At 43.6% G+C, this 26533-nt stretch overlaps 1 protein-coding gene and 1 long non-coding RNA gene across 3 annotated transcripts; both read left to right on the top strand.

Annotated features, from left to right (window-relative positions):
• Positions 1–264: 264 nt before the first annotated feature.
• On the top strand, positions 265–3712 carry LOC129160005 (uncharacterized). 2 transcript variants are annotated; one of them, XR_011516207.1, is made up of 2 exons: positions 265–1645; positions 1725–3712. It is a non-coding gene; the product is annotated as an uncharacterized lncRNA (long non-coding RNA). The 2 variants fall into 2 exon arrangements; XR_008561016.2 differs by having other exon boundaries at positions 1722–3712.
• A 5717-nt stretch (positions 3713–9429) lies between these two features.
• LOC129160003 (E3 ubiquitin-protein ligase TRIM45-like) lies at positions 9430–19165 on the top strand. Its single transcript, XM_054737143.2, has 7 exons — positions 9430–10117; positions 13039–13327; positions 13443–13588; positions 16659–16975; positions 18034–18163; positions 18260–18588; positions 18849–19165. The coding sequence occupies exons 1-7, from the start codon at positions 9663–9665 to the stop codon at positions 19001–19003; spliced, it is 1821 nt and encodes a 606-aa protein (XP_054593118.1). The 5' UTR covers positions 9430–9662; the 3' UTR covers positions 19004–19165.
• Positions 19166–26533: the final 7368 nt, after the last annotated feature.

Raw genomic sequence — 26533 nt, 5'->3', positions numbered from 1 at the left:
TCTCATTATTATGGGATAGTATCTCATAATTATGACTTAGTATCTCATAATTATGACTTAGCTATCTCATTATTATGAGATACTGTCTCATTATTATGACTTAGTATCTCATAATTATGACTTAGTATCTCATAATTATGACTTAGCTATCTCATTATTATGACTTAGTATCTCATAATTATGACTTAGTATCTCATAATTATGACTTAGCTATGTCATTATTATGAGATAGTATCTCATTATTATGACTTAGTATTTCATAATAATGAGATAGCATCTCATTATTATGAGATACTATCTCATTATTATGAGATAGTATCTCATAATTATGACTTAGCTATCTCATATTTATGACTTAGTATCTCATAATAATGAGATAAATTCTGCTGGCCTCCACGGACTTCCGTTTTTGCACTTCCGTATTTTTCAAACTGCAGCAGCAGCGCAGCACACAACTTCGTTCGCGCTGAGTGGTCAGAATGGCTATTTGTACGCGTTTGCTGCTAGACCTCCCAAGAATAATGGTTAACGATGTACACCGAATCTTTCTTGCCTCGTCCGAAATGCCAAAATCTAGTATGGACAAAGCTTGTATTGTATGTGCCCGGCTACATACACAGCTATGAAGGTAAGCTAACAAACTTCTGCTGTGAGTTACTAAAGATGCTACACGCTAGCTCTCCACTAGCCTAAGTTAACACAATAAGGAAACGTTATTGGAGCGATAAGTAAGGTCATGCGTGTTTTTCGTGTCTGAAATTTAAAAAAAAAAACAGTTTTTATGTTATTCTCAGTTTTAATCATGCAGTCAGGAGAGGTCACGGTTAGGTCCGAGTGTTTCAGGTCAATGAGGAAAAACCAGAAGCCCCACCGTCTGAGTGTAGGGAAACGTTTCCCTGCAGGTTCAGTGCAGGATTGATTCAGGTTCAAAAGAAGACTGTTCATGTTTTTAAACGTCACATTTTTGCGAGTCATATCATTGCTTTTAGTTTGATAACAGGTTAATGACATGCCTGAACTACGTGTGTCATGTGGTATCAGAGATAAAATGTGTCCCAGAAAGAATATAGTAAGTAAAGTTTGTATAAATAGCATGTCACAGAAAGTCAAACATTAGATGACTCGCAGAAGCACAACATTGTTTACAGTTATTTTATTTTTGTCCACTACTTGTTCTACTCTTCTATTTTAAAATGAGTTAAGTGAAGTTAATCATCAATGTTTGTCTCTCCTTAAATGCAGTTGTACTCTAACAAATATTCTGTGTTGTAACAGATTGTGCTAAGGGATTCAAAGCCGGTGGGGGTGCCAGTGTATGTGTGGCAGGTGCAGCCTTGTGATGTCATGTGGCAGCTCAACTCTACCAGACGGCACATTTCTCCTAGCTGAAACTTACATCGGCCCCCCCCACACACACACACACACACACACAGTGTTCAGCTGCACAGAAACTGAACAACAGTGGCACAAAACGGGGACCAAGGTTACAATCTTTTAATGATACTATTATTATGTGTATACATATTTCTGTTATAACATTTAAACTTGTTTTTATTTGGAAACAAGGTATTAAACCAGGTCCAGTTAATGACATGGTCATCATATCAGCCAGACAAAGAGAGAAGAGACCGGTAGAATGAACAAGGTATGTTTTTCTTTCTGGACTGCACGCACACACACACATGCACACACCCCATTTGACTTTTGTTTTTCTTCCCAAGAAGCAGTTTGTAAAAAGGAGTCAGCTTCCCCGATGACAGCTTCATTCTGAAGGTGCAGGAGGCGTACCACAGACTTGGTGCAGATGAGGCTCCGGTGATGACAACCATGGCTGTCTCTGGTGATGTACCTCTGGTTGGGTCCACGTTTGGTTCGGTGCAGGAGGGAAGCGGGCCATCTTACCAACTACCAGTGAGGACGGCCCCCAGGACGCGTCCACACAAAGACAACCCTTCTCTCCCACAACTGTCTCTCTCATTATAGACTGGGACCCTCTGCATGTGCATTTGTGTTTACTGAACATCATCATTTCACATCCCTCACAACATCATTGGGGAAATCATACAAAGCTGAGAACAGAACACAATCGCAGAGTTTCTGTGTGGAGGGGCACCAACTAAGGAGATGCCACATCACTTCGTCCATTTGTAGCAGCGAATATCTCCTCGCTGTGCGTTCTCCTTTTTTAACACCTTAATCTACCAGTAGAAACGTCTCCCAGCATTCCTAGTTGTCTACTGGAGGGATTCATCACTAAATTAAACAAACCAGCTGGGTTCATAATCTAAAACTTGCAGGACAGCGGACCGGGGATGAGAAGCACTGTGTTACTCAAAAAAGTAAAAGGGGACGGGAATGCCAAACTCTAAATATAAACTGGATAAATTGCATTTCTTGTGGTAATGCTGTTTAATTGCTGACAGCTCAGCAGATCCATTGGTAACGTGTTGTGATTTTAGTGTTGGGGGCGAACTGGAGCTCCCAGAGAAAACCCCCATGCAGCACAAGGAGACAGAAATAATCTGTTTCCTGTGAAAACTTGTGCTGCAATATTTTTTATTTTGTTTAGGTTTTTTTGTACTCCGTGGTTCAAGGAGGCACTTCCTTGACGCAATCAACTACTCGGCTCTCTTCACGTAATACTAACTAGACCATTCGGCCGAGCCGCTCCTTTTGATGTATAATTAGTGGGGGTGCCCTCTGCCCTTCGAGCCACATTAACATCCGGAAGGAGAATAAAGAAGGGCTAAAAATCCTCCGGTGAATAGCAATTATAAAGAGCTCAAATCTTCTAGTGCAGAACAATAAGTGGCTTTCAGGGTCAGGGCCTTGAATAAAGAGGAACAGGGAAAGAATGTTTACAGCGTTCAAATACTGAGTGAAATTCTGTAGTGTTATGGATTAGGAAGGATCAGGTTGGTCCCACTAGACCTGAGTATAACTAATAGCAGACCTTTTATCAGCGCTAACTTGTATTAAAGGGATACTAGGCAGTTATGCTTGCTTTTATCACCCCTAGTGTCCTCTTCTTTTAAACATCTTAATCTACCAGTACAAACGTCTCCCAGCGTTCCTAGTAGTCTACAAGAGGGATTCATCACTAAATAAAAAAACCAGCAGATGAAAACATTGCAAATTGTCCCTCAAAAACTCTAAAAACTAAATTGGATGTGACTTACCCTAACGGTTTGGGCCTAAAATAAGAACAAACTTGGGCAATCCTATCTGAACGCTTATTCAGTCACAACGTAAGACCCTGTTTATGGTATGGTTGTGAGTGTGGTGTACGGCATTTCAAACGAGGTTTCTGAGTTGGAGGTGTTTGACTCCGTGTGTGGGGCGATAGTGGGGGCTGTTCGGCATCTGGGGTTTAACGCACGTGATGTCAGGGCTATGGTCTCATTTGCTTAGTTTAGGTTCATCTTACTGAGCAGTTTTGCTTGCTTTTATCATCCTCTAGTGTCCATTTGTAGCAGCGAATATCTCCTCGCTGTGCGTTCTCCTTTTTTAACACCTTAATCTACCAGTAGAAACGTCTCCCAGCATTCCTAGTTGTCTACTGGAGGGATTCATCACTAAATTAAACAAACCAGCTGGGTTCATAATCTAAAACTTGCAGGACAGCGGACCGGGGATGAGAAGCACTGTGTTACTCAAAAAAGTAAAAGGGGACGGGAATGCCAAACTCTAAATATAAACTGGATAAATTGCATTTCTTGTGGTAATGCTGTTTAATTGCTGACAGCTCAGCAGATCCATTGGTAACGTGTTGTGATTTTAGTGTTGGGGGCGAACTGGAGCTCCCAGAGAAAACCCCCATGCAGCACAAGGAGACAGAAATAATCTGTTTCCTGTGAAAACTTGTGCTGCAGTATTTTTTATTTTGTTTGGGTTTTTTTGTACTCCGTGGTTCAAGGAGTTACTTCCTTGATGCAATCAACTACTCGGCTCTCTTCACATAATAATAACTAGACCATTCGGCCGAGCCGCTCCTTTTGATGTATAATTAGTGGGGGTACCAGTAGAAACGTCTCCCAGCGTTCCTAGTTGTCTACTAGAGGGATTCATCACTGAATTAAACAAACCAGCTGGGTTCACTATCTAAATCTTGCAGGAAATATCCTGAAGCCAGACAGCAGCGTCAGGAACCTCAGCTCAATTTTTTCTAAGTCTCAGCAGACCGCACCGGAAACGGTGAAGTTGCAAGTGGACTATTCTGGCCGTGGGGGGGGGGGGGGGGGGGGGGGGGCGATAGGGGCTGGGTGGCCTTTCATTATCCCTCTAAAGGGTCACTATAGCACATAAAGGCTCAATAAAATTATTTAAAAATACAAATTTGTTGAAAATTGTCCCTCTACTTCAACCTTGATCAAACATTCTAAAAACTAAATTGGACGCAACATACCCTAACGGTTTGGGCGTAAAATAAGAACAAACTCGGGGTGTCCTATCTGAACGCTTAGGCATTCGGTCACAACGTAAAACCCTGTTTATGGTAATAGTCTGAGTGAAGCGTTTGCTCTCTGTAAATATCGCCACAACAGTGTGATTTAACCGTCATGTGTATGCAGAGAAAATGAGCTTTCTGATTTGTGACGTTTCCACACTGTTAAATATGTTCCACCTGAGCTTTTCTACTTGATTCACTCATCCTTGCTTGGTCTTGGCTGACCGTCTTGCCCTTGCAAGTTGAAACTCTTTATGAGCCAGTTTATTCTTCAGCTCTCCATTCTCTTTCTTTAGTTCAGCGAATTCTACTATAACATCAGCGCACTCTTTCTGCAGTTCAACTTGCAATTTAATTTTCGTCAATTCAAACTGCTTTTTGAGTTCAATGATTTTATGTTCAAATGAGTTTCTGACGCTCTCCACATCTCTTTTGTGGTTCTCCAGTTCATTCTGGTGGCCCTCAGACCACGTTAGAAACCTGGACAACTCTTCATCTTTGCTGTCTACATACATTCTCATTATATCCAAAAATGCTGATTTAAATTTGACTCTGCTATCTATTACTTTATGACAGCTGGTCAGATCTCGCTTCATTTTCAGAAACTCGAATTTCAGAGGCTCCACTTGTCCCAGGATTTCTGTATGTTTCTTGTGTAACTTCTGGTAGTCCTCCAGGAGCTCACGGTGTGTGCTTGAATACTTTTCCTTTTGGGCAGCTGCTTCTAAAGCCACTTTCTGTTTAGCTATTTCATTACGCAGCTGTTTCTCCGTGCGTTGAGCCTGAGCTAACTTGTTTTGGCATTCTTCCAACATTGGATTCTGTGTCATTAATTTGTCCTCAAGGATAGCAATTTTCCTTTCTTTTGTTTGGAGTTCTGTTGAATGATTGTTTCTGGTTCCTCTGAGAAAATCCAGTTCACGAAGAAGTTTTTCTATGTCTCTAGACTGGTTCAACCTAACTTCTGTCATTTGCATAATTATTTTTTCATACCTGTCCACTCTTGTGTCCAAATCTATTTTCATTTCAGACAATTCCAGCTCATATTTTTTTCTAAGAGGTCGTTCAGTCAAGACTTTCTCGTTCAGCTGTTTATTTTTATTGCGGGTTTTACTGAGAATTGTCGTTAAGTTCTTAAGTTTGGTGTCATTTATTTGAATTTTCTTTTCTTTTGACCTCTTTTCTTCTTGGCATTGTGAGGTACAATTGGTGATTTTCTGGTCCAGCTGAACCTTTAATTCTTCATTCCTTTGTTCCAATTTCATTATATTCTGCTTGGCTTCTTCAAGTTGACGTTCACAAACTCTAAGCGGTGTGTTAAATCTGTCTGAATATTTTAAGTCCTGTAATTCTTTTGATAATTCTTCTACCTGCTGTGTCAGATCCTCAGTCCTCTGACGAAAACACTCATTTAATCCAGTAGATTTGTCTAAACTCTCTTTCAAACTCTCTAATGCTTTACATGAGCTTGTCTCTCTCAATGTCGTGAAGGCATTATCCAATGTCTGATATTTATTTTCCATGGCTCTGATTGTCTCCTGGAGAGTAGAAATTTGAGAAAGGAGTTTGTCTTCAGCAAGCTGTTTTTCGTCTACAACAAGCTGTTGTTCCTCTAATTTCTGTTGCAGGATTTCTACCATACGTTCAGCTTCTCCTGGATCGGAGACTTTCTTTGACCATTTCGACAAGGTCGACCCTAAAATGCGATTATATTTACGATTTATGTCTTCATATGACTTTGTGAGTTCTTCAACTTTCAAAGTCAGTTTCTGTTCTGTACTCTTTTTCTCGTCTAAAGTACGTTGCCAAGTTAAATTAGAGCATTTAGAAAGTTTCTCAGCCGTTTTCAGATCCCCTCTAAGTTTTTTAACTTCTTCATTGTGGGCCGCCTTCATCAGCGCTATTTCCTCGTTTTTCTTTTTTAAGATAGACTCCAATTCCTTTATTTTAGAAGGCATGTTTATTCCTCTTCTCTCAGCGGCTAGCTGCGAACTGTGGTGTGTGCTAGTTGTGTGCAGTCGGTAAGACGGCTGTCTTTGATGACGTCACGCGCTCTTTGCTTTAATTTGTCACGCGTCACGTGATGTACGGTCGTCCAGCGTCAGCGTAAGAAGTGATCGGTACCACGCATGCGCGACAGGCGTCTACTTCCGCTCGAAGCATTTTACGATAGTTACGGGTCAGAGTATCTGTTAAGACGTTAAAAAATAATAAGTATCTATTAAAATGTTTGCAATAGTGAAACATTTCAATATAATGTAGATAAAAAGAAAAAAAAAGAAAACGTCGGACCGTACAGATCGGGTCTACCGCGCATGTGCAGATGCTATATTCGTCTTGTGATCCGTTCAATGGCAGTTTACTCCGCAGTGTACGAGGATACTGCCACTTGCTGACCGAGCGAATAAGCCCGATTGTAAACTGAATTTGCGTTGTTACAAATCGTGTTTTTACATGCGTGTTAAATTTGATTTAGTGTGTTTATGCTTGTATGTGTGGAGACGATTGATTTGAATTATCTTGATGTTCTGTTGATAATGTCCACTGTAAATTGTCAGTAAACACTGGCTGATTAGTCTTCAGGTAACCTATTACATGTTTGTTTTTTCTCCACACAATAGGTTATATTTTCATTTAAAAGCTGAAAATATGTCACTGTGATACAGCAGATATTCTTAATTTGCACTACATGTCCTATGAATGTTTTCCCATATGAAATGTAATATATTCTTGCACAAAAGCCAATTTGGCTCATCACCTAAAATTTTACTTTCTACTTTTGTGTTAGATTTCTTAGTTTGCCACTTTGTCTTGAAATAACTTAATTCTTTGTAATACCATAGTGATCATTTTCACAATGTTGCAAAATTAATGTTTGAAAATAGTTTCTCAAGGTATTCATAGGTTAAACATGTTAAATACAGATTTAACTACACTCATGTTTATATCCATATAAAATAACACAGGTCCACTTTATAATTTCCACAGGTTTACTGTAATAATGCAGAACACAAACAACAGATTACAAGAGCATGAACAACAGAAAAAGGATTGAGAGGATGGTTACAACCCAGATTATTTGAATAAGGAGACACATATTGATGGAAATAAAAAGCTTTTTATTTTCAGCCTGTCCTTTCTGGCAGTGTGGTACTCTGAGTACCAGGTACAAGCCCAACAGATTCACTTTCTCAAACAGAGTGTTACAGTGTGTGTCCTGTCACAGTGTCCCGATTGATCATGCGCCCTGGCTACTTGACCAAGGGGATGTCCCTTTGGCTGACTGGTTAGAGTGTATGACTCTCACCCGGGAGTCTGGAGATCGAATCCCGCCCGGGCCCTCGTTTATCCACCTTGCCACAAGAGCATTACAGTTTTTGCTATAGAACTCCAAGAAGAATGATCAAAAACTCTCACAAAGAAAAACAGGCATCAAAGCACAAACCAAGATGTGGGAGAACCACTGATGGGGAACCTGGTCACTACAACCAGTGTGGTGTGTGTGTGTGTTCTTGTACATACTACATACTGAGGACCATTTTGACCATTTTCCCTACAAAGTGAGGACATTTTTTGGTCCTCGCTTTTTTTAGAAGCATACCAGAAGCTTACTATACCAGTTAGAGGCATAGTGTGAATTAAGTTTTAGTTAAGGTTAGGGTTAGGAAAAGATAAGCGTTGGTTATGGTTAGGGTTGGGGTATGGGTTAGGCATGGTGAAATCACAAAAATGAATGGAAGTCAATGAAGGGTCCTCACTATGATAGAAAGACAGACGTGTGTGTGCGTGCGTGTGAGTGTGTGGTTGTGTGTGGAGACGGGGGCGGCGACAGAGCAGACACATTAATTGTTCATTTGGCTGCAAAAGTGGCTGCAGTAGCCTGGGAGCATCTCCTCCGAGTAAAGTGCCCTTGGTTCTCCTCTTTTTCCTTTCCCTTCCCCAGGTCATCACCATGGACAGGGAAGCTTGCCGGAGGGCAGTGGAGAGGTTATGCTTCTGTGATGGCCTAGATGAAGAGGAGATGAACGATTGCAGGGAACCGTTCCTGTTCATGTTTAGTTTTCAGTCAGACTATGAGGAGTTCTGCAGAGAAATTGAGGAAAAAAGGAAGATCAGGGTGTTTTCTGGCTTTGAAATGCCATAGTACAGCGGTGTCACAGTTTTTGCATTCTTTTTCCTCCTCACATTGTTTTTTTGGAGGTTCTCTTGCTTTTTGTGTGCTTTTTGGTTCATTTGTTTGTACTTTTTTTTTCCTGTGTTGGCTGTTTGCTCTATTAAATTTACCTTTATTGAAAAATTTAGTCTGCATTCTTGGGTGTCTCACACAATGTCTCACCACCCCGCCTCAAACCCTGGCATGTTTTAAGAAGTATCAGCACAATTTAAGTCTCTGGTCCTCTTAATGTAGCTGATATAACTGAGTGTACAACAAATTTACCCGTGTCTGTACTGTTTTACACTCACTTGGGAAATGACTATTAAAATAAAGGCGGCATTGATAAAATCAACTATTAAAATGGTTTTGACAGGTTTAAAGAATAGTCTATCAAATGCCTGAACCTTTTATATAGGTACCAAAAGTATAGCTAAAAGACACAAATACCTATGTGCTATAAATACACATACCATACAAAAGTAGAAAAAAGAATAAAAATATCAGAACAGATTGGATCAAAAATGGCACCTGTAATTATCTGCTCTTTAAAATTATCATGACATCCAGCAAATAAGTCATTTGATTACCAATGTTATGCTTTACATGGGTTTTGTGGGTTTTTAGGGCTTTTTAATCCTTAGAAAGGGGCTACTCGCGGTTTCCTGGTTCCATTGAGAGAGGGGCAGGAGTCAAATAGTTGTCTCCACCCACCTCTAAACGTTTAACTCCGCCCACATTTAGCCCCGCCCCGATCTCCGGGATGCAGCCAGGGGCTACTCGAGTGGAGCCGCCCATTGGTTTGTCAGGGTGAAGTTCGTATGTCCCAGGCGTCTCTGAACACGTCACCGAACTTTTTCGAAGGGGCTGTTGAGGTGAAGAAAAGTGGTTTATTAGTGTGGGGCGTTTAATATGTCGCAGGTTATCGCGTGAGAAGCGGATTATATAGCTATCTGGACATGCTCCAAAAGACTTTACGGAAGTTTTCCAGCTTTGACAACTTTGCTGAGCTGGGTGTTTGACTGCTCTGATTTCTGTACCTGGACTCGTTCAAAGCGAACCATGTCGCAGCCGGAGCAGAAAGAGCCCACCCTGAGCTCGGATGCACCTAAACCCGCTCCGGTGAACCCCAGAGCGGTCTGTAGCGTGTGTAAACGCCTTTACCGGGACCCTAAAATCCTCCCCTGCCTTCACACGTTCTGCTCCGACTGCATCGGCCAGCTGGAGGCGTTCTCGGTGTCTTCTCGTGGGAACGGGAGTTGCGGAGAGGCGGTGAAGACAAGCCGACAAAGCGTCACAACAACGGTACTGTGTCCCGAGTGTGACTCCGAAGTGGACCTCCCTCAGCAGGGTCCGGCCGGACTGAGTACAGACCACCTGGCGCTGGACGAAGTGTTCCTGGAGACCCTGGTGACCAACGGCCCGCTGGGATGCGACCTGTGCGGGGAAGGAGGCGCTGAGAGCCGCTGTGAGGTCTGCTCGGTCAACCTTTGCGAGTTCTGCTGCCAAGCTCACAGGTGGAGTAGGCCCAGACCTCCTAGCTTCATGTCTATTTATGTCACAATCAGATTGAAAAGTTTAGCCCACAGGTGGTGCACATTCTCACAAGCTCCTCATCTTCCTTCTCTGCTGTGCTAAAGCTCTTGGGATAGAACCTTTCTAGAGTTGAAACAAAATCCAAATACCTCTAGTTTGGTACTAAAAATCACATTTTTTAAAACATAGATATTGAGTTGGAGAACATTTCAGAGTCCGACTTTTAAAGAGACTGCAGATATTGAGTTTTAGTAGCCGGAGGTAGAATTTATCTGCTTGGTGTTGATTAAAACTTCTGAGGATACCGTGAATCCTCTAATACAGACCCGGGCCTGTATTTGACTCGAGCTCATCAAGCTCCAGGCCTTTATTGGAAGGGGGGCCAGTATTAGAGGCAGGCCTCTATTTCTATTTGAACAAAATGAACTAATGGTTCGCTGGAGTTTTTGACAATTAAAATTGCGCCCACATTTTCAAAGTTAAACACATTTCTTTTAACAACGGTAGTTTCTGCTTCAGCCCTCTCCCCCCTCCCCCTGCGCAGCGGCCGCAAACTCACTGATGCACCTGCAGCCTCTCAGAGTTCCTGCTGCTCTAAACATTAAAATAATTATTTCATTTTCTGTTCCTCACTTCTGATTACCTTCAATGGTGTCTGTTTGTTGCAACCAGCAGGTACAAAAACTAACTTGTTTTTATTTGACTATTTTTCTGTCCTGTCTGTTTATTATCTTCCTGCATCTCCTCTCAATCCTAAAAAAAACTGCTACCTGGGTTCATATATATTCACCTCATGAGTTACCTTTGAACTGCAGTTCTAAAAGATCTACCGACCGCAAAAACAGCGGAGCGCTTGCTGTTTGGCGGCTGTATCAGTGATCAGTGCGTCGGAGGACAAGGTGATGCGCGCAGCGCCCCGCTCCACAGCATGCAGCGAAACGCATCAGCCGCAAATAAAAGACAGAAAACATTAAAGGAAATGAACTGACATGAACGATCGCGTGTTAAATTAGTTTTTGAGGTGGCGACACCTGATTGTTACTGTGGCCGTGCTCAGGAGGCAGATCTACCGACCGCGAAAACAGCTGAGCGCTCCCTGCTGTGATCTGTGCGTCGGAGGACAAGGTGAAGCGCCCCGCTCCACAGCAGCGATACACATCAGGCGCAAATAAAAGACAGAAAACATTAAAGGAAATGAACCGACATGAACGATCGCGTGTCAGTACCTACGGTCTGGCACTTGAGTTTTACCCCCAAAAAGAGAATGTGATCATACGATAATTCAATAGGGAGCGTGGTTTCACAGACGCGGAAGTGATAGTGTCGGTGAAACGCCGGCTGATCTAGGAAACCCCCAAGCGTTCGAGCGTCAACGAAGTGACACGGAAATGCCGGGCTTTCCAGAAGTAAGTAAGATAACTTACTATGAGCTGATAGTTCGTTGGATTGATCGGTACGTTGGAAACTCTGATCGTGAATCTGAAGAAACGATGACTGAGTGGTGAGCTGGAAAGGCGACTTCCGTTTATACGTTTTTTACAATTTAATTTTAATGTAACGTGTGGTTGTGATAATATTTAACATACAAAACAAAAATAATGAGGAAATTATCATGTAGATAATAAAATCTTAAACCAAAACAGGAAATTGATGTTAACCTTTGACCTCATTTTCCACCTGCGAACGAGTGAAAGGTAGAGCTAGTGGTAAAATGGATCGGTTTTTGTTGCCCACATTTCCACGGGTTCAGTCAGAAACAAATGAATCTTTGGAAGTGATCTCAGACCCACAAAAACATACGGATCTGGATGAAGAGAGTCAACCCTCAACCGCCGCAGTAGTCGAGGGTTTTGCCGCTGGAAATGCTAACACTAACGTTAGCTTACCTTGCAACACTATAGATGGTTTTCTGTGTGGCTGTATGTGTTTATGATTTCATGGACAAGTCAGCGATTGTTCATATGTTTATGATGTATATTAATGATTGTTTCAGGTGTTGTTGAGGTTTTGTGCACGCATGTGTATCTGCTAGTGTTGAAGGTGTTTTAGAGAACAATAGGTACGCATGACCACTTCCTTCATAGCACCCTCAATAAAAAAACTAGCTCCTTCATAGCACCTTCAGAAAAAAAATTTCTGGAGCCGCCACTGCTCTAGCCTATTAAAGAAACAAAGTTCATCCTTCTAGATATGCATTTGGGGGCTGTGCAAAATCACAGAAGGCCACAAATAGCCCTACGGACATTCCTGATTTGGAGCCACTATATTAAAATGCACATGCCTAAAATGTATCTAAACAAAAGCTGAGCCACTACTATCCAAACGGGGTTAGAACTTGTATAAATGTGCTTTTCATGAACCTCGGGGCATGGGAATGTACAAAATAATATCTCTGGAAGCTTTACTACAGGTCAGTTGATGCATGTCATAAATGGTTCAGTGGGTTTTGCCCTCATTCTATCACCTTTGTTGAGCTGATCATTTTTTCAAAACACCTTCAGACTAGCCTTCAGAAGGACAATATGAACATGTTTACAAAGTTTAATGTGAAAACATTTCAATAAGAATACACACTTTTGTTAACTAACTTGTTTAGGTAGTAATTTAGAACAAATAGTTGAATTACACGGCCTTAGTTTGTCTCATTTTGTCCAGATGCTCTCACCCTAACACTCAACAAAGCGTTTGTGTTGATCCAGGGCATGGCCCGTCCACTTAAACCCTCAAGAACTCAGTTAAGCAACAAAGATTAATACTAAAGTGTTCAGAGAATCTTCAGCAAAGCTGAAACCTTCCTTTGTATTTTGATTTGTCATTAATGTGGGAGTTACTGCCACCTAGTGGTGTGGTGCTCATGAGCCTATCCAGATGTGTGAAAACCTGCTCTCTGCATCGTGTCCAGACGTCAGAAGCGAACAGCGTCTCACTCTGTTCAGGCGGTGGAGGACCTGAAGGCTCGTGGACGTCTTGGTCGTCCCATCCTCTGCTCTCTTCACCCCGGCCAGGAGCTCAGGCTCTTCTGTCAGCTCTGCGACCTACCCGTATGTCTGGACTGCGCTTCCACGCTGCACAGAGACCACCACTGCTGTCCTACGCACGACGTCATCGACCATCACGGTGACCGTATTCGAGATCTGGTCAGCACGCGTCTACGACCCCGACTGGAGCAGATGGAGGAAGTTCTACAGAAGGTTCAGAGAGGCCGTCTCTAAGCCCATTCTTTTGTTATCTAAAACACACTTGGTGGTGCGGCTTGTTAAGCTTTGTTTTTTATTTTGTTTAATTTTTCCTGATATCCTGCTACAGGTGGAAACTTCCCAGGAGAATTTGAAGGTACGGGTCGAGGCAACAGCCAGTGAGATCAGAGCCTTTGCTCGAGGCTACGCCAGCGCTGTGGAGGCCCATTGTCTGTCTCTGCTGCGGCGCCTAGAGGAGCTTCAGGTCCAGCGCAGGTACGACGGGGTTTCCGCGCAGTAGTAGCAACCAGGGCTGCTCGATTATGGCAGACATGATCATCACGATTATTTAACTGAAACTGAGATCTTGATTATTTAAGATGATTTTTAAATTAATGTTGATTTTATGTTTATATGTTTGTATTTGCTCATATGATTGCACAATCAGAGAGAAAAAAACATGAAAAATAGAAAGAAACAAGGTAATCGCAAAAACAACTGATTCCTAGTACAAAGGAGCCGATACACTTGCTCATGACTGAAGGAGTTTAACCCTCCACCCCGTCTCACGGCGCGTGCCGCGCACGCACATTTTCTCAGCGGCTTGGGAGCTAGGCCTTAGAGCCGTTTCATTTTGTAAACGAAACACTTCACTACAGCATTCCCTTCCGAATGTCCAGAAGGACGCTCTGACCTGCAGGAATTATAAGCGACAGTAGAAAGTAGCTAAGGGTTACCAGAAGTGTTTTGTAATGATTTAAATTACATGTTATTTAATAAGCCATAAGCCATATGATTCCATAGTAAATATGAAATCCACCTTATGGATCTGACTGTGGGTACTGTTTAACCAGAAGATTGGAACTTTTTATTGCAGGGATTAGATAACAGCTTCGAATTCACTCAGAGACAACAGAAGAGCGAGTCAAGTTTAAAAGTTTAAAGATTTATTACTAAACAAATTAAACTAGACTAACTTTAACACTAAATGTATGGTGTAACTAAGGTGAGTGAGACGGAGAATGGTGTAGTGTGGAATGTTGCTCAGAACCAGCAAATCCGAAGAAACGATTAGTTCTGAGGGGAAATGAAGGTGATGTCTTCGCATTAAGCTTTGGTTAGAAGGTTCATAAACACATTCAACGCCATTTGTCGGTCTACGTACCCGTCTAGATCAGGAGGTGTAGAGGTCCAGCTTGACCTTGTGGAGCCGGAGCATGTAGAAGAGCCACGGCAGCCGACCACCAGTCTTGAGATACTCCCAGGTCACGACAGTTTGTTGGCATCTAGCGAGACCCAAACCTGGGTCGTGATGGTTCAGCTTTTATTGTGAAATGAACCGTTGCAGCAGTTGGAACAGCAACAGATTTTATCCAGCTTGTCGTTGGTTCTTTTGGCTGAAGAGGAAAGTTACGGATTGGCCACTCCGACAACTTCTCTAGAACGCTTTGAACTGGCGTTGGAGATGGCGCGGCCAAAATTGGAGACCCGGCCTTTAATTGAATGCCTGCCTGTATTAGAGGATTTACGATATATATTTGGAGAACACTGTTGCTACACTTACTGCTTGTTTTACTGACGAGAGAGGTGAATGTTCAGCTGCATCCGTGGCGAGTGGCGTGTCAGATGGTTCGCTGAACGTGACAGAAGCGGCAGCTGCAGGAGCTGATTGTCGGCTCAGGAGAGTGTCCAGCGTCTCTCGTCTCTCCGAGGGTGTTTAGGCCCCTTGTGTGGGAAAATGGCCAGTAAAGCATTTAGTTTCTGCCCTCTCTTATACCCAGCCGCTCCGGTGAGCTCTTAAAGTATTTGTGGTTGACTATAAGCCTCAAACGCATCAGGAGAAAAATGTTGGGAACACAGCCTTCTTTTAGAATTCTGAAACTTTCTTTGGGAAGTTGTGTCCGTCCACAGGCATCTTCCCACTGCTTTCTCCTCTTCTTGCCAGTGGGAAAGCTGTGTAAAGTCACATCACTCCCCTTGTTGCCCTCTGACTGGAAATTACATCCAAAAGCAGCACAATGCAGCATTTTACTTAATAATTAATACAGTGAGCGCGTAAACAAACACTAGCGTCAATAGCTATTCTTCCAAGTGCAGCCAATATCCGTCATTGCCCCTAGAGTGCATTGCATGCAGAAAGCATGGCGTCCTGCATATGTCAAAAAATGTACTTAATATTTTAGATATATAAATAAACGGCTATATTTTGTGTGTTTCTAACAACATAGTTTGATACAACAGAAAACTTGTGGCTTATTAGGGCATCCACGTCCTCTTAGCCGGAGTTCCTTTTAAGATGGTGACTTCACATTTCTGTTTATAAATGTTCTTCTGTAGCCGACAAACAGCTAAAACATGTTGTTTTACAAGTATTATTCTCATGTCATGTTTTGTTCTCATATATTTATATCTTAGAGACTTACTTGTTCGTGAAAAGTTCATCAACTCTGCATCAGTCGAGGTATTCCTTAAATTTGAAGCATCTAAGCGGTAGTCTAATGATATTGGTTAGTTCTGGTCTGCACTCCGTTTCCTATTGCACAGAGCTCTGTGGGGCAGGGGGCGTGGTTAGCAAAAACAAAAAAAACTTGTCTTAGTTTCTACATTACATCACAGTACATGATGAGATAATCACTTTTACGGATTTCTGACAATCATACATCATTTCTGAAAGGGGAAAAGCTACTTTAAGGCCCTCGAGGCTAATAAATAAGTTTGGTAGTAACATTTTCTCTGCCCTTAATTATATTAATGTTTATTTGTTTGGTTTTAAGCTCTTTAAACTAAACATCTACGAGTGGGACTTGAGTAAAACATTAATCTAAATGATGCGTTCAATTCCCACCCCTGAACAATCGTATTAACCGCGTTCGTGAAGCTCTTCTAACCAGAACAGAAAGAATGAAGTGATAAAAACATCAAAGCTAAACAGGAAGTGAATGCTTAGGAAACATTTATCCACCCGTCTTCTGCTGCTCAGCTGGAACTGATTGGTGGAAAACGGCCTAATCAGAGATCCCCTTTTTCCCAGTATCCTGCTTATCATTTGATTTTTCCTACTCGGAGGTGGGGATTTCCGAGGACAAATCAAATGCACAGTTTGTCTGGCCATGACCCACACAGCCGTGGGACGGAGTCTACAGTTGTCCTTCAGACTGTCTCTGCTACAGTGCAGAGTGGCTAGACCGGTCTGCAGAGCTAAATCTGTAGCGAGAACCAGAGTTTATGGAACTCCTTCCATTAATCATCCTATCAAATCTGACCCTGAGCAGCTGGTTATTCTTCAGTAATCTGTAACCTTTTAACAGCAGGACCACTGAATCCAAGCCTCATCTGTTTCCCACAGAAACGTCCTCCACCTGCAGAGCGTGCAGCTGCAGCAGGGCCTGCTGGATGTCCGAGGCAGTGTGGCGTTTGCCGAGCGCCTCCTGAGCTGTGGGTCTGACGCCGAGATCCTCAGCGCTAAAGGAGTGACTCTAAGACGACTCGCCAGCCTGGCAGAGAGAGGCTATAACCCTTGTCCAGCGGCGGTCGCCCCAGACGATAGCAGCAGCATTTGCTTCCTGCCCAGAGAGCCAGCCGGAGAGGTGGAGGGCTACCCAGTGGTGGGTGTGATTAACTGGAGGACGCTGGATGTCAGCAGGTGCACCATTGAAGGAGAAGGTAAACAAAGGCAAAGTGGTGTTCTGTCTGTGTTCCTGTAAGATAAAGAGAAGGTGATCTCGGGACTGGGTTTGCACATCCTGTTTTACTGGTCACAGAAACAAGTCAGTGGTCAGACTGAGCTGATAGACCAGTGGGCGTTCCAGAATTCCTCCTGAACCAAAGGAATGCCGGTGTGACTCAACATGCCTTCTGGGAATGTCCTTAGAGGATGCTGTCAGGTCCAGACATGTAGACAGAAAGCTTCAGGACACTTTCTGGAGACAGTCATTTATTTAGAGCAGACTCTTCAGAAGGTCTGGAAACAAAAACGTGTTCTACTCATGTTCTCACCTCAGGAACCCACAGTAGGTTTGCTCGGGTTATATATGGCCCGCGGGCCTTGACTCTGACATATGTGCTGTAAAGGGTTGTTTTAGCACACACTGGCTCAAGAAAGTGACTTGAAAATTTGCAAAGTATTTAAGCTTTAAGGCTTCACGACCTCAGAAATGTAAAAACTTTAACACAAATAATCGTTATTTCAGTTTTGACCCAAATTAATCATCTATCAGCGGTTTAACATCTGAGGCATCTCTGTCCACCGTTTCTGCAGTAGCAGCGGTTTCATCAACATCAGCGGCTTCAGGATCTCAGCTGCTTGTGGACAACACTGAGTGATCAGATAATCAGTCTGACAGATGTCCAGCGTGACATTAATCATTGATGCGAACACAAAGTCTGTCAGCAGTGACACGACTGCAGCAGCAGCTGGATGTCTCGAGTGAGTGAAAGCGGGAGAGTCTGGAAAACTGATCAGCATCCGGAGCTGATCTGGAAGCAGTTGGCAGCGTTAGGAAGGACGGGAGTCATGGGTGGGCTGGGGAATGAGAGTTAATTCCACATTACAGCAGGCTAAACATCCAAATCCACATTAAGAGTCAACAGCAGATCTTAAAAGAGCTTCCTGGCTGGTGCCCCTTACACATGAACAAGCTATGTTTAGATTTATCCTCTTAGTCCTGCAGTACATTGTCTGTGTTCAGCTGTGTGACCTTTAACCTTTAGCCTGGTTACAGGTCTGCGGCGGGGCAGCGAGGGCCAGCCGGGCCGTTTTAGCCTGGTGTGTCGAGACTCAGCCGGGGAGCAGATGGCTCGAGGAGGAGAGCAGGTCCTCGTCAGCATCGTCCACAAAGAGAAGAAGAACTGGTGAGGGCTCTGCCCGCCTCTGTGGGGGATGCTTTGTTGGTAATGATTATTTGGTATGTATACTTTATAATACCCATTAATGGTTGTGTCCTTCAGCGCTGTGGAGACGGTGGTGGTGGACAACGCTGATGGAACGTACAGCGTTTCATACAAGCCTGAGGAACCAGGACCTTACTCTGTGTGGGTTTGTGTCAAAGCCCAGCATGTGAAGGTACTAAGGGCTGCACCCAAACAAAGGATACAGGTAGACAGGTGCTGGACTCACCTGGAGCTCACAGCTCCCCTCTCCTCCCTGCGGGGTTCTCCGTTCCTGCTGAATGTGAAGAAGAAGTTCAGACACCACGGTGGGACGTTCCACTGCTGCTCCTTCTGCTCCAGTGGAGGAGCCAAAGAGGCAATCTGTGGCTGCGCAGGAACGATGTCAGGTACTGGGGACAAGTCCGCTCACACAGGAAGCTGTCACTGTGTCACACCTGGTCTTTGGTATCTTACCAAGATGTGGAAATGAAAAGTTCTAAACTTTTAGTTTGTAGCAGGCGCTCTATAAACACGAGCTAACGCTCCAACCATTCTATCTCTGTTGGGGTCATCATGAGGGTCTTTGTTGGCCTGATGAATGCGAGATGTTTCATTCACATGGACCAGAGCGTGAGCCCGTCTAGATGTCCTTCCTGTGTCTCTGCAGGAGGGTTTAAAGGCTGTGGTCACGGTCATAAGGGACATCCCGGGAAGCCCCACTGGTCCTGCTGCGGCAGCACCACTGAGAAGTCTGAGTGTTTACCTCCGAGCGTGTTGGCTGCTGTCTCTCCTCGTGGACATCTGCGCACCGTGGAGCTGTGAGGGACCCAGAGATGAGAACACAGATCCATCTATATTCTTGTCGTTGTTATAAACAACATTACAATGGAACAAATGCAGAGCTCTCAGTCAAAAACGGTCTGTTCTCTGGTGTTCACATGTCTGTGGACAATTATTTCACCTAAATGAAAATGTGAAATCATTCTTTACTTGTTTCCATCATATAGAGGATTTTTTAATAAATGACATCTAAAAAAAAAACACTATTAAATACAGCCATGATGTGTTGAGCTCCACTGTATCCCCTCTGTGGGCAGATCATGGCTCAGAAGAACAACACATCTCCTGGTAGACCATGCTGACTAACACTAACCCAGCTGAATGTTGCCGACCACAGTCTCCTCCAGTAACTGTAACAGCCCAAACCACTACACCACCTCCACCTTGGGTCTAATCCTAACCCTGGCTCTAACGAGGTTACCCTAACCCAAACCACTACACCACCTCCACCTTGGGTCTAATCCTAACCCTGGCCCTAACAGGGTTACCCTAACCGAAACCACTACAACACCTCCACCTTGCTTTGTTGTGGCTCTAATCCTAAAGGTTGGTTTATGCTTGACGCGTCCGTGAGGTCCGCACGGCTCCGCGCGGAAAAGTTGCGTCATTTTAACAACCACGCCCCTCCACCGCACCTCCGCACGGCCCAAAATTTCCGCAGCGCGCACCTAGGAAATTTTCTAACCACGCGGACGGTCGGACGCGGAAAAGCATGGCGGACCGGCAAGAACTAGTATGGCAGAGGTTCATAAATACAGACATTTGTGTGATTCAGCTCTCAGAGATCACCGCGATCAACATGTTGTTAATAATTCTTGGAGAGAAATAGCTCGCACTGTCAGAAAAGACAAGGACCCTGTTAAAAATGCTGGAATGCCATGTTGTAAACAACAGTAATTTTTACTTCTACTATGGTGTAGTGTTGGATGCATGTCGTAGAGCTCCATGCTGCCCCCTACAGTTTGGGAGAATATCGGCTCACCGCAGAGACAAGCCGCTTGAACCATAAACGCTGCAAGTTGTGAAGCGCGTTCCATCCGCGAGCCGCATCACCAAGCGGAAAGTAAATGCGTCAACCATAAACCAAGCTTAACCCTGGCTCAAACAGGGTTACCCTAACCCAAACCACTACACCACCTCCACCTTGCTAGTGTCTTGCCTCTAACAGGGTTTCTACACCAAAGAGGTTCCTGTGCTTGTCCTTAAAAAATAGTCTTGTGACCCATAATATCTGTCAGACAGATTAGACATACACGACTATTGTAAGAAAACCACCCATTTGTAGCTTTTCCCTCCCCCGCCCCCAAATTCCAGGATTTTAGGTAAGAACATATACAATTCTTGAAAGCAGAAAAACTGAATTTATTGGAGGAAAGAAGCTCTGAGTGTCTCTAAATGAGCTGCTGATCTGAGTAAAAGTGAAACCAACTCAGAGATTTTAGACTTGGAGCTCATGTTTTCCTCAGCTGTTCTCTTGGAACCAGCAGATGGTGCTGGGAGAACAGCCAGAGCTCTTGGTAATGGGAACACGAAGAACTGGTTCACTACTGGAACTGGAAAAAGTGGACCATCCATCCATTCCCAGTTGCTTAACCTTTTTTTCCTTTCAGGTTTTTATGCCATTAATTTGTGTTTTTTCAAGTAGTGCAGAATCACAAAGGTGGATCTGCACCAGAGTCAGCCCCGCCCATTCACGCAAACTCAGCCCAGCCCACTGACTTCTTCTGTTTGTTTTTTTTTTTTGTTTGTTTTGTTTTTTTACTTTATTGCAAACTAACCTGACCTACATGAACTACGGCTGTTACTAGTTTACAGTTGTTAATACTAAATTCCAATTAAGCAAGATAAGTATAATTTGCTACATGAAATGAAAGGTTCTTTTCAGCAAATTTCTGCCCACGGCCGCTCCGACAAAATGCGCCTAAACCAGGGTTTTAGGCTAACCGATTATTGTATGAGCTCTGGTAGTCCAGTGGTGTAACGGTCTGACTTATGCTTCGTTTTGCCCTCTGCTGACGCTGGTTTGACTCTCACTGGGGTCGGCAGTAATGTATTTAGCCAACTGAAACAGATTTAATTTATTAATATTTTAGTTTTATTGATTATTTTCTACAAAATATTTTATGTCTCTAAAAAGGTATTTGAATTTGGTTGTTTCTAAGCAGCATTTTAGTTTAAACTCTGGACCCACACTGGCTAAATAAACAAAGAAGGTAAAAACAAACTGATTAGTTGTTATATTTTAAACCGTTTACCAATAAAGGGTTGAAAACACAATATTGGCAAGAGTAGCTAGGAAAAAAAAAGTTGATGCCACGACCGGGAGGAGAACCTGCACAAAACTACACACCAGTCTGACACCATAGTCACCCCACCACTACATCTGTTACAGTATGGTTGGTGCCACGTATCCTATCTAGTGTGTCTTTGTAGACGGATGGATGGTTTTTCTGGCGGTGTCCCAGTAGAAGTCATTTCAGAAGTCATTTTTCAGAAAATCCACAGAATATCCAGATCTGAGAACCAAGACCAGACCTGCTTCAGGGGGAGAAGAAATGCACAGTAGTGGCTTACTTTCTTCCATTTGCAGGAAAAATCTTTACATTCAATTCAGTTCAGAAATACTTTATTAATCCCAGAGGGAAATTGATTGCTGTAGTAGCTCTGAATAATAATAATAATCAAGTCATCCAAGAGTTATTGTATATTACAATGGCTGTTGGCAGGAAGGATCTCCAGTAGCGGTCAGTGTTGCAGCCAAACTGAAGAAGCCTCTGACTGAAGGCACTCTTCCGTTGTCGGACAGTCTTGTGAAGAGAATGCTCAGGCTGATTTAAATCAGAATAAAATACAAACTTTAGGCTTCAGTTAAGCTGCGTGTTTGCGTGTATCTGATGTCGGCAACAGCCGGGAAACGTTTGTGTTTTCTGAAAATAAAATGTTGCTTTTATGTGAGATCAGCTGATGCTGTTTTAACCTCCAACCCTCTCCAAAGCTGCTCTGACTTCTCCAGAGGTTTTGACCCACCCACCCACTCCTTGTTGCAACATGAAAAATAAAGTTTTCACTCTCAGTCCTGCCTCGTGTGATCATTTAAAAATCATTATTCATGTTATTAAAGCATCTCAGATGAACACATGAAGACCCGCTCTGCAACCCTCCTCTTCCTCACATGCTGCAGTTTCTGTAGCACCTGTATTTTTGGGCTCCCATGTTCACTTCTTCATTATTGTCATTTTTTAACTAATTCTTAAACTTTTTCCTCCATTTTTGATTCTGGTCTTTTTAAGTAATTATTCAGTTTGTTCTGAAGTGGAATTACTCAGACTTTGATTTCCCGAGGGGGTCATGGAAAATCAGTCTGTTTCTTTGGGAGCAAAAGTGTTCCTGAGCAGACTTTTCCTGCGTCATTCTCTAGAAAGAAGAGATCATGATAAGACAAACCTGCTGGCTGTAGTATCATTAACACTTGCCCTGGCCAGCAGATGGCATCAGATAGTTTAAAATGACCCTGTCATGACCATTTAAATGTCTCCTGTTATGTTTTTATTAATGCATATCTTCCATGAGTAGCAGTGACATTTGATTGGAAGCTGTCCCAGAAGGACGCTCCAGCTGTCAGGAGCATCTCTGCTGGATCCAACAGGAAGCTCCAGCAGATTGGATCTGAGTGACTTCCTGATTACCGGGTAAAAGTCTGGGGAGGAGAGGTTAAAGAGCTGAGATTAGAGGTCTCACACACACACACAGGTGTGGGTTGTAGATGACGGAGTGGCTTTAGGTGTGTGTTTCTGATTTCTGGCTCTGGTGTTAGTCTAAAGTCCACACTGAGTCTTTGCCAGAACCCATAAACTCCTTGGCCCTCCGTCGAGCTCTCAGGTAATGTTGCTTGTAATTGGGAGAGCCGATGATCATGATGCAGCGTTTTCTCCCAGCTGGGACACACCTTTTCTCGTGTTGAACATTTGACCCACTGAGCTTTTCATGCTGTCATCATCCGCCTGCTGAGAGTCGGTGGAGCCTGGATCCTGCCTCGGCCTTCAGGTGGTCTAAAAGACTTGAAGGTGGGAATTAAAACCATCACATCAAAAGTTGACATCAAGAGAAGTAAATGATCCCTGGGCTGCTTCATTTTTGAAGCTTTAAAAATAACTAGGACCTGTTTTATTATTGGATCTGCAGCGTGGGAGATGCCTTCAGTTTTTATTCAGCCCCTGAATCACCTGAGACTCCTGCGGCTTCGTGAGAATCACTCCCTTGAAGGCATATTTGTTCATTTTTAAGGGTTTCGGGGTTTAAGATGATGCAATTTTACCTTTTGTAGACAGCTTCCTGAACAGCCTCTGTTTAGAGAAATAGCGCTGACACCAGAACTTCCAGAATTCCAACTTCACTAGAATTTCCAGTAACCGTCAGTTTGACGGCAGCCATTTTGGCCATTAAATGCAGGCTGGTGATGACAGGAACAAAACGGTTCAAGTGTATTATTAATTAACTCTTTATGGATGTGTGAACCTAATAATGAGGTATGGAAATATCCTTTTAATCCAAACCTTGAAAAGAAGTCTCCGTTGTTTGCTGGGCGACCGACATGGATCTTTTTCGTCTGACGGCTTGTGGGAAACAAAGACAAAAACAACCGTGTTTTTGGACACATTATTTTATGGAAATTCTAACCCAAATAAAGAACAAACAGAAATAGGAAAAGCCCGGAGATCCATCTGACTAAAGTTATTACATCCAAATATGAAAACAGTCAAAACGACAGAGTTCTAGTGTTAAAGCTGCAATGACCAATTAGCCTAAAAATGGTTTTCATGCCTCCTAACGTTCTACATGAATGAATATGTTTATTTAAGTGTCATGCACAACACGTGCCCAGACCAGACAGGCTCATAAGACACTTTTAAACATAAAGAAGTGGCCGTACATTTACACAACCTTTATTTTACATCAGGGGTGGAGTAAGGGAGGCACTTATGGGGCTTAAGCCCAAGCTGTTTTTGCAGAAGCCCTGTGTCTTTTGTGATGCATGGCCATCTTGTTTTCCATCAGTTCCAGTTCTGAAGTCCTGCTTTTGAACCAATACCATTTCAGTCCTGGTGTTTGATGTTTTCTTTTCATTCATGATGGTTTGCCTTAACAGTCCTATTACGGATCAGCACCTCCAAATCTGAGGCCATGGTCCTCGACCGGAAAAGGGTGGCTTGCCAACTCCGGGTCGGGAGAGAGGTCCTACCTCAAGTGGAGGAGTTTAAGTATCTCGGGGTCTTGTTCACGAGTGAGGGTAGGAGGGATCGGGAGATCGACAGGCGGATTGGTTCGGCGTCTGCAGTGATGCGGACGCTGAGCTGATCTGTCGTGGTGAAGAGGGAGCTGAGCCAGAAAGCCAGGCTCTCGATTTACCGGTCGATCTACGTCCCAATCCTCACCTATGGTCATGAGCTTTGGGTAATGACCGAAAGAACGAGACCGCGGATACAAGCGGCCGAAATAAGTTTCCTCCGTAGGGTGGCCGGGCTCAGCCTTAGAGATAGGGTGAGGAGCTCGGACATTCGGGAGGGACTCGGAGTAGAACCGCTGCTCCTCCACATCGAAAGGAGTCAGTTGAGGTGGTTTGGGCATCTGGTCAGGATGCCTCCTGGACGCCTCCCTGGGGAGGTGTTTCGGGCATGTCCTGCCGGCAGGAGGCCCCCGGGTCGACCCAGGACACGGTGGAGAGGTTGCATCTCCAATTTGGTCCGGGAACGCCTTGAAGTCCTGCCGGAGGAGCTGGTGGAGGTGAACGGGGAGAGGACGGTCTGGAGCTCCCTAGTTGGGATGCTGCCCCCACGACCTGGACCCGGATAAGCGGAGGAAGACGACGACGAGTCCTATTGCATTCACATTAGCCACTGGATAATAGCCAGCGTCAGGGCTAAGCCCCGGGTGAATGGAATATCTGGCTCCTCCTCTGTTTTCCATAGCAGGATAAAGTACCATTTGTCTGTTTCCACGCTCTCTATAAATTTTGCTAATGTTAAAATTTCTTGGTCAAAAAGCCAACTTAACATTTCACCATCTGCAGAACAAATGAGGATTTTTACTCTGGATCTTTTCCAACAGGGACATTCTTAGATCGTTATGTGATGGACTATAAAACAAGAAATGAAATTGAACTAAGTCACATAAAACACACTGACGTCGCACCTCCGCTAACCCTTGGTGTCGCCCCACTTCAATAGAAAGAGGCTGGTGTCACGGAGTGTGCAGGTGAGTGCAGCGGAGGTGAGGATCCAAAATGCGGGCAAGAAGGCAATTTTAAAGAGTTTATTAATCATGAACACACGGGGCATGCAAACAATAGACAGACAAGGAACACAGAAGTGGGAGGGTTTAACTCTGAATGAACTGCCAAATGAAAACAGGTGCTTCTTTAAATTATTAAATTATTAGATGAAATATTAAAGCTGAGATGGTCCTAAACTAAGCAAACGAGACAAACGATGAGTTCTGAAATCAACAACCTTTCTTCCTCAAATAAATTCAGTTCAGCGACAAAATAAAGTCTCAAAGCCCTGATCTGACGAACTTATCATAACGTACAAAGTAGCAAAGAAGGTGGAAAACAAAGCCGATGCCCACTTCCGGTGTTGCTATGGAAACAGCGTAAACACGTGTCACTACCCGATCCGTACCGGAAATCCGATCGGTACCACGCATGCGTGAATGTTACGTCATTTCCTCTCTTTGCCAACCTTGCGACAGTTACCGACGGCGGAGGGGGGGGCAAGATGGCGGACTAAGCAGTCACATCCGTCTGAACTCCTCACTGAAGTCCCGATGTTTTAATCTTGAAGTTATAAAATCCACTCCTTTGAGCTATATTGACGACGTTTCAGCCCGAACATGAAGAAAACCAACAACACGAAACCTCCGGCAGTGAAAAACCTCCCTTTTACAACCCAGAGAAACAGCAAGCATGACTACCCAGCTCCGATGGAAACGGCTGATTCCAGCAGCAACAAGAGGGACAGACTGTTAACAACCCCTGATAATACTCCTGAGAAACCACATATGGAGAAAAAAGCAAAAGGTACGGCTAGTGATAATGACTCCAACACATCCACTGACACTATACTGAAAGCTATTGAGAGTCTTGGAAAACGTGTTGATGACCGCATGGACGAAGTTAGCAAACAAATTCAACAACATAGCGCCATGCTGGCTTCCATCGCTAAATCAGTGCAGTTTAATTCAGAGGAGCTGCAAGAATGCAAAAAGAAAATAAAACACCTGGAAAAAGAGATGGAATCAATCAAAAAAGATAATGACGATATTAAGGATCGTGTATTGAGCCAGGAAAGATACAAAAGAAGATGGTGTCTTCGTATCAAAGGGAAAAAGGAGAAAACAAATGAAAATATCAGAGAAGAAGTGGTGGAACTTCTAGGAAGGATTGCTCCGGACCTAAAGATGAAGATGGAAGAAGCAGTTGATGTTGTCCACAGAGTGGGAAGAGCGGTGGAGAAT

This window comes from Nothobranchius furzeri, chromosome 14 (genome assembly GCF_043380555.1).
Source record: "Nothobranchius furzeri strain GRZ-AD chromosome 14, NfurGRZ-RIMD1, whole genome shotgun sequence".
In the NCBI taxonomy this organism is placed as follows: domain Eukaryota; kingdom Metazoa; phylum Chordata; class Actinopteri; order Cyprinodontiformes; family Nothobranchiidae; genus Nothobranchius; species Nothobranchius furzeri.
The sequence above is the reverse complement of the archived record's forward strand: the minus strand, read 5'-3'. Positions and strand labels throughout refer to the sequence as shown.

Bases quoted from the DNA above. Each gene is read 5' to 3' on its own strand.
- LOC129160003 (XM_054737143.2), top strand. From the start codon at position 9,663: ATGTCGCAGCCGGAGCAGAAAGAGCCCACCCTGAGCTCGGATGCACCT. The intron at 10,118-13,038 runs GTGGAGTAGGCC...CATCGTGTCCAG, and splicing joins TTCTGCTGCCAAGCTCACAG to ACGTCAGAAGCGAACAGCGT. The intron at 13,589-16,658 runs GTACGACGGGGT...TGTTTCCCACAG, and splicing joins GAGCTTCAGGTCCAGCGCAG to AAACGTCCTCCACCTGCAGA.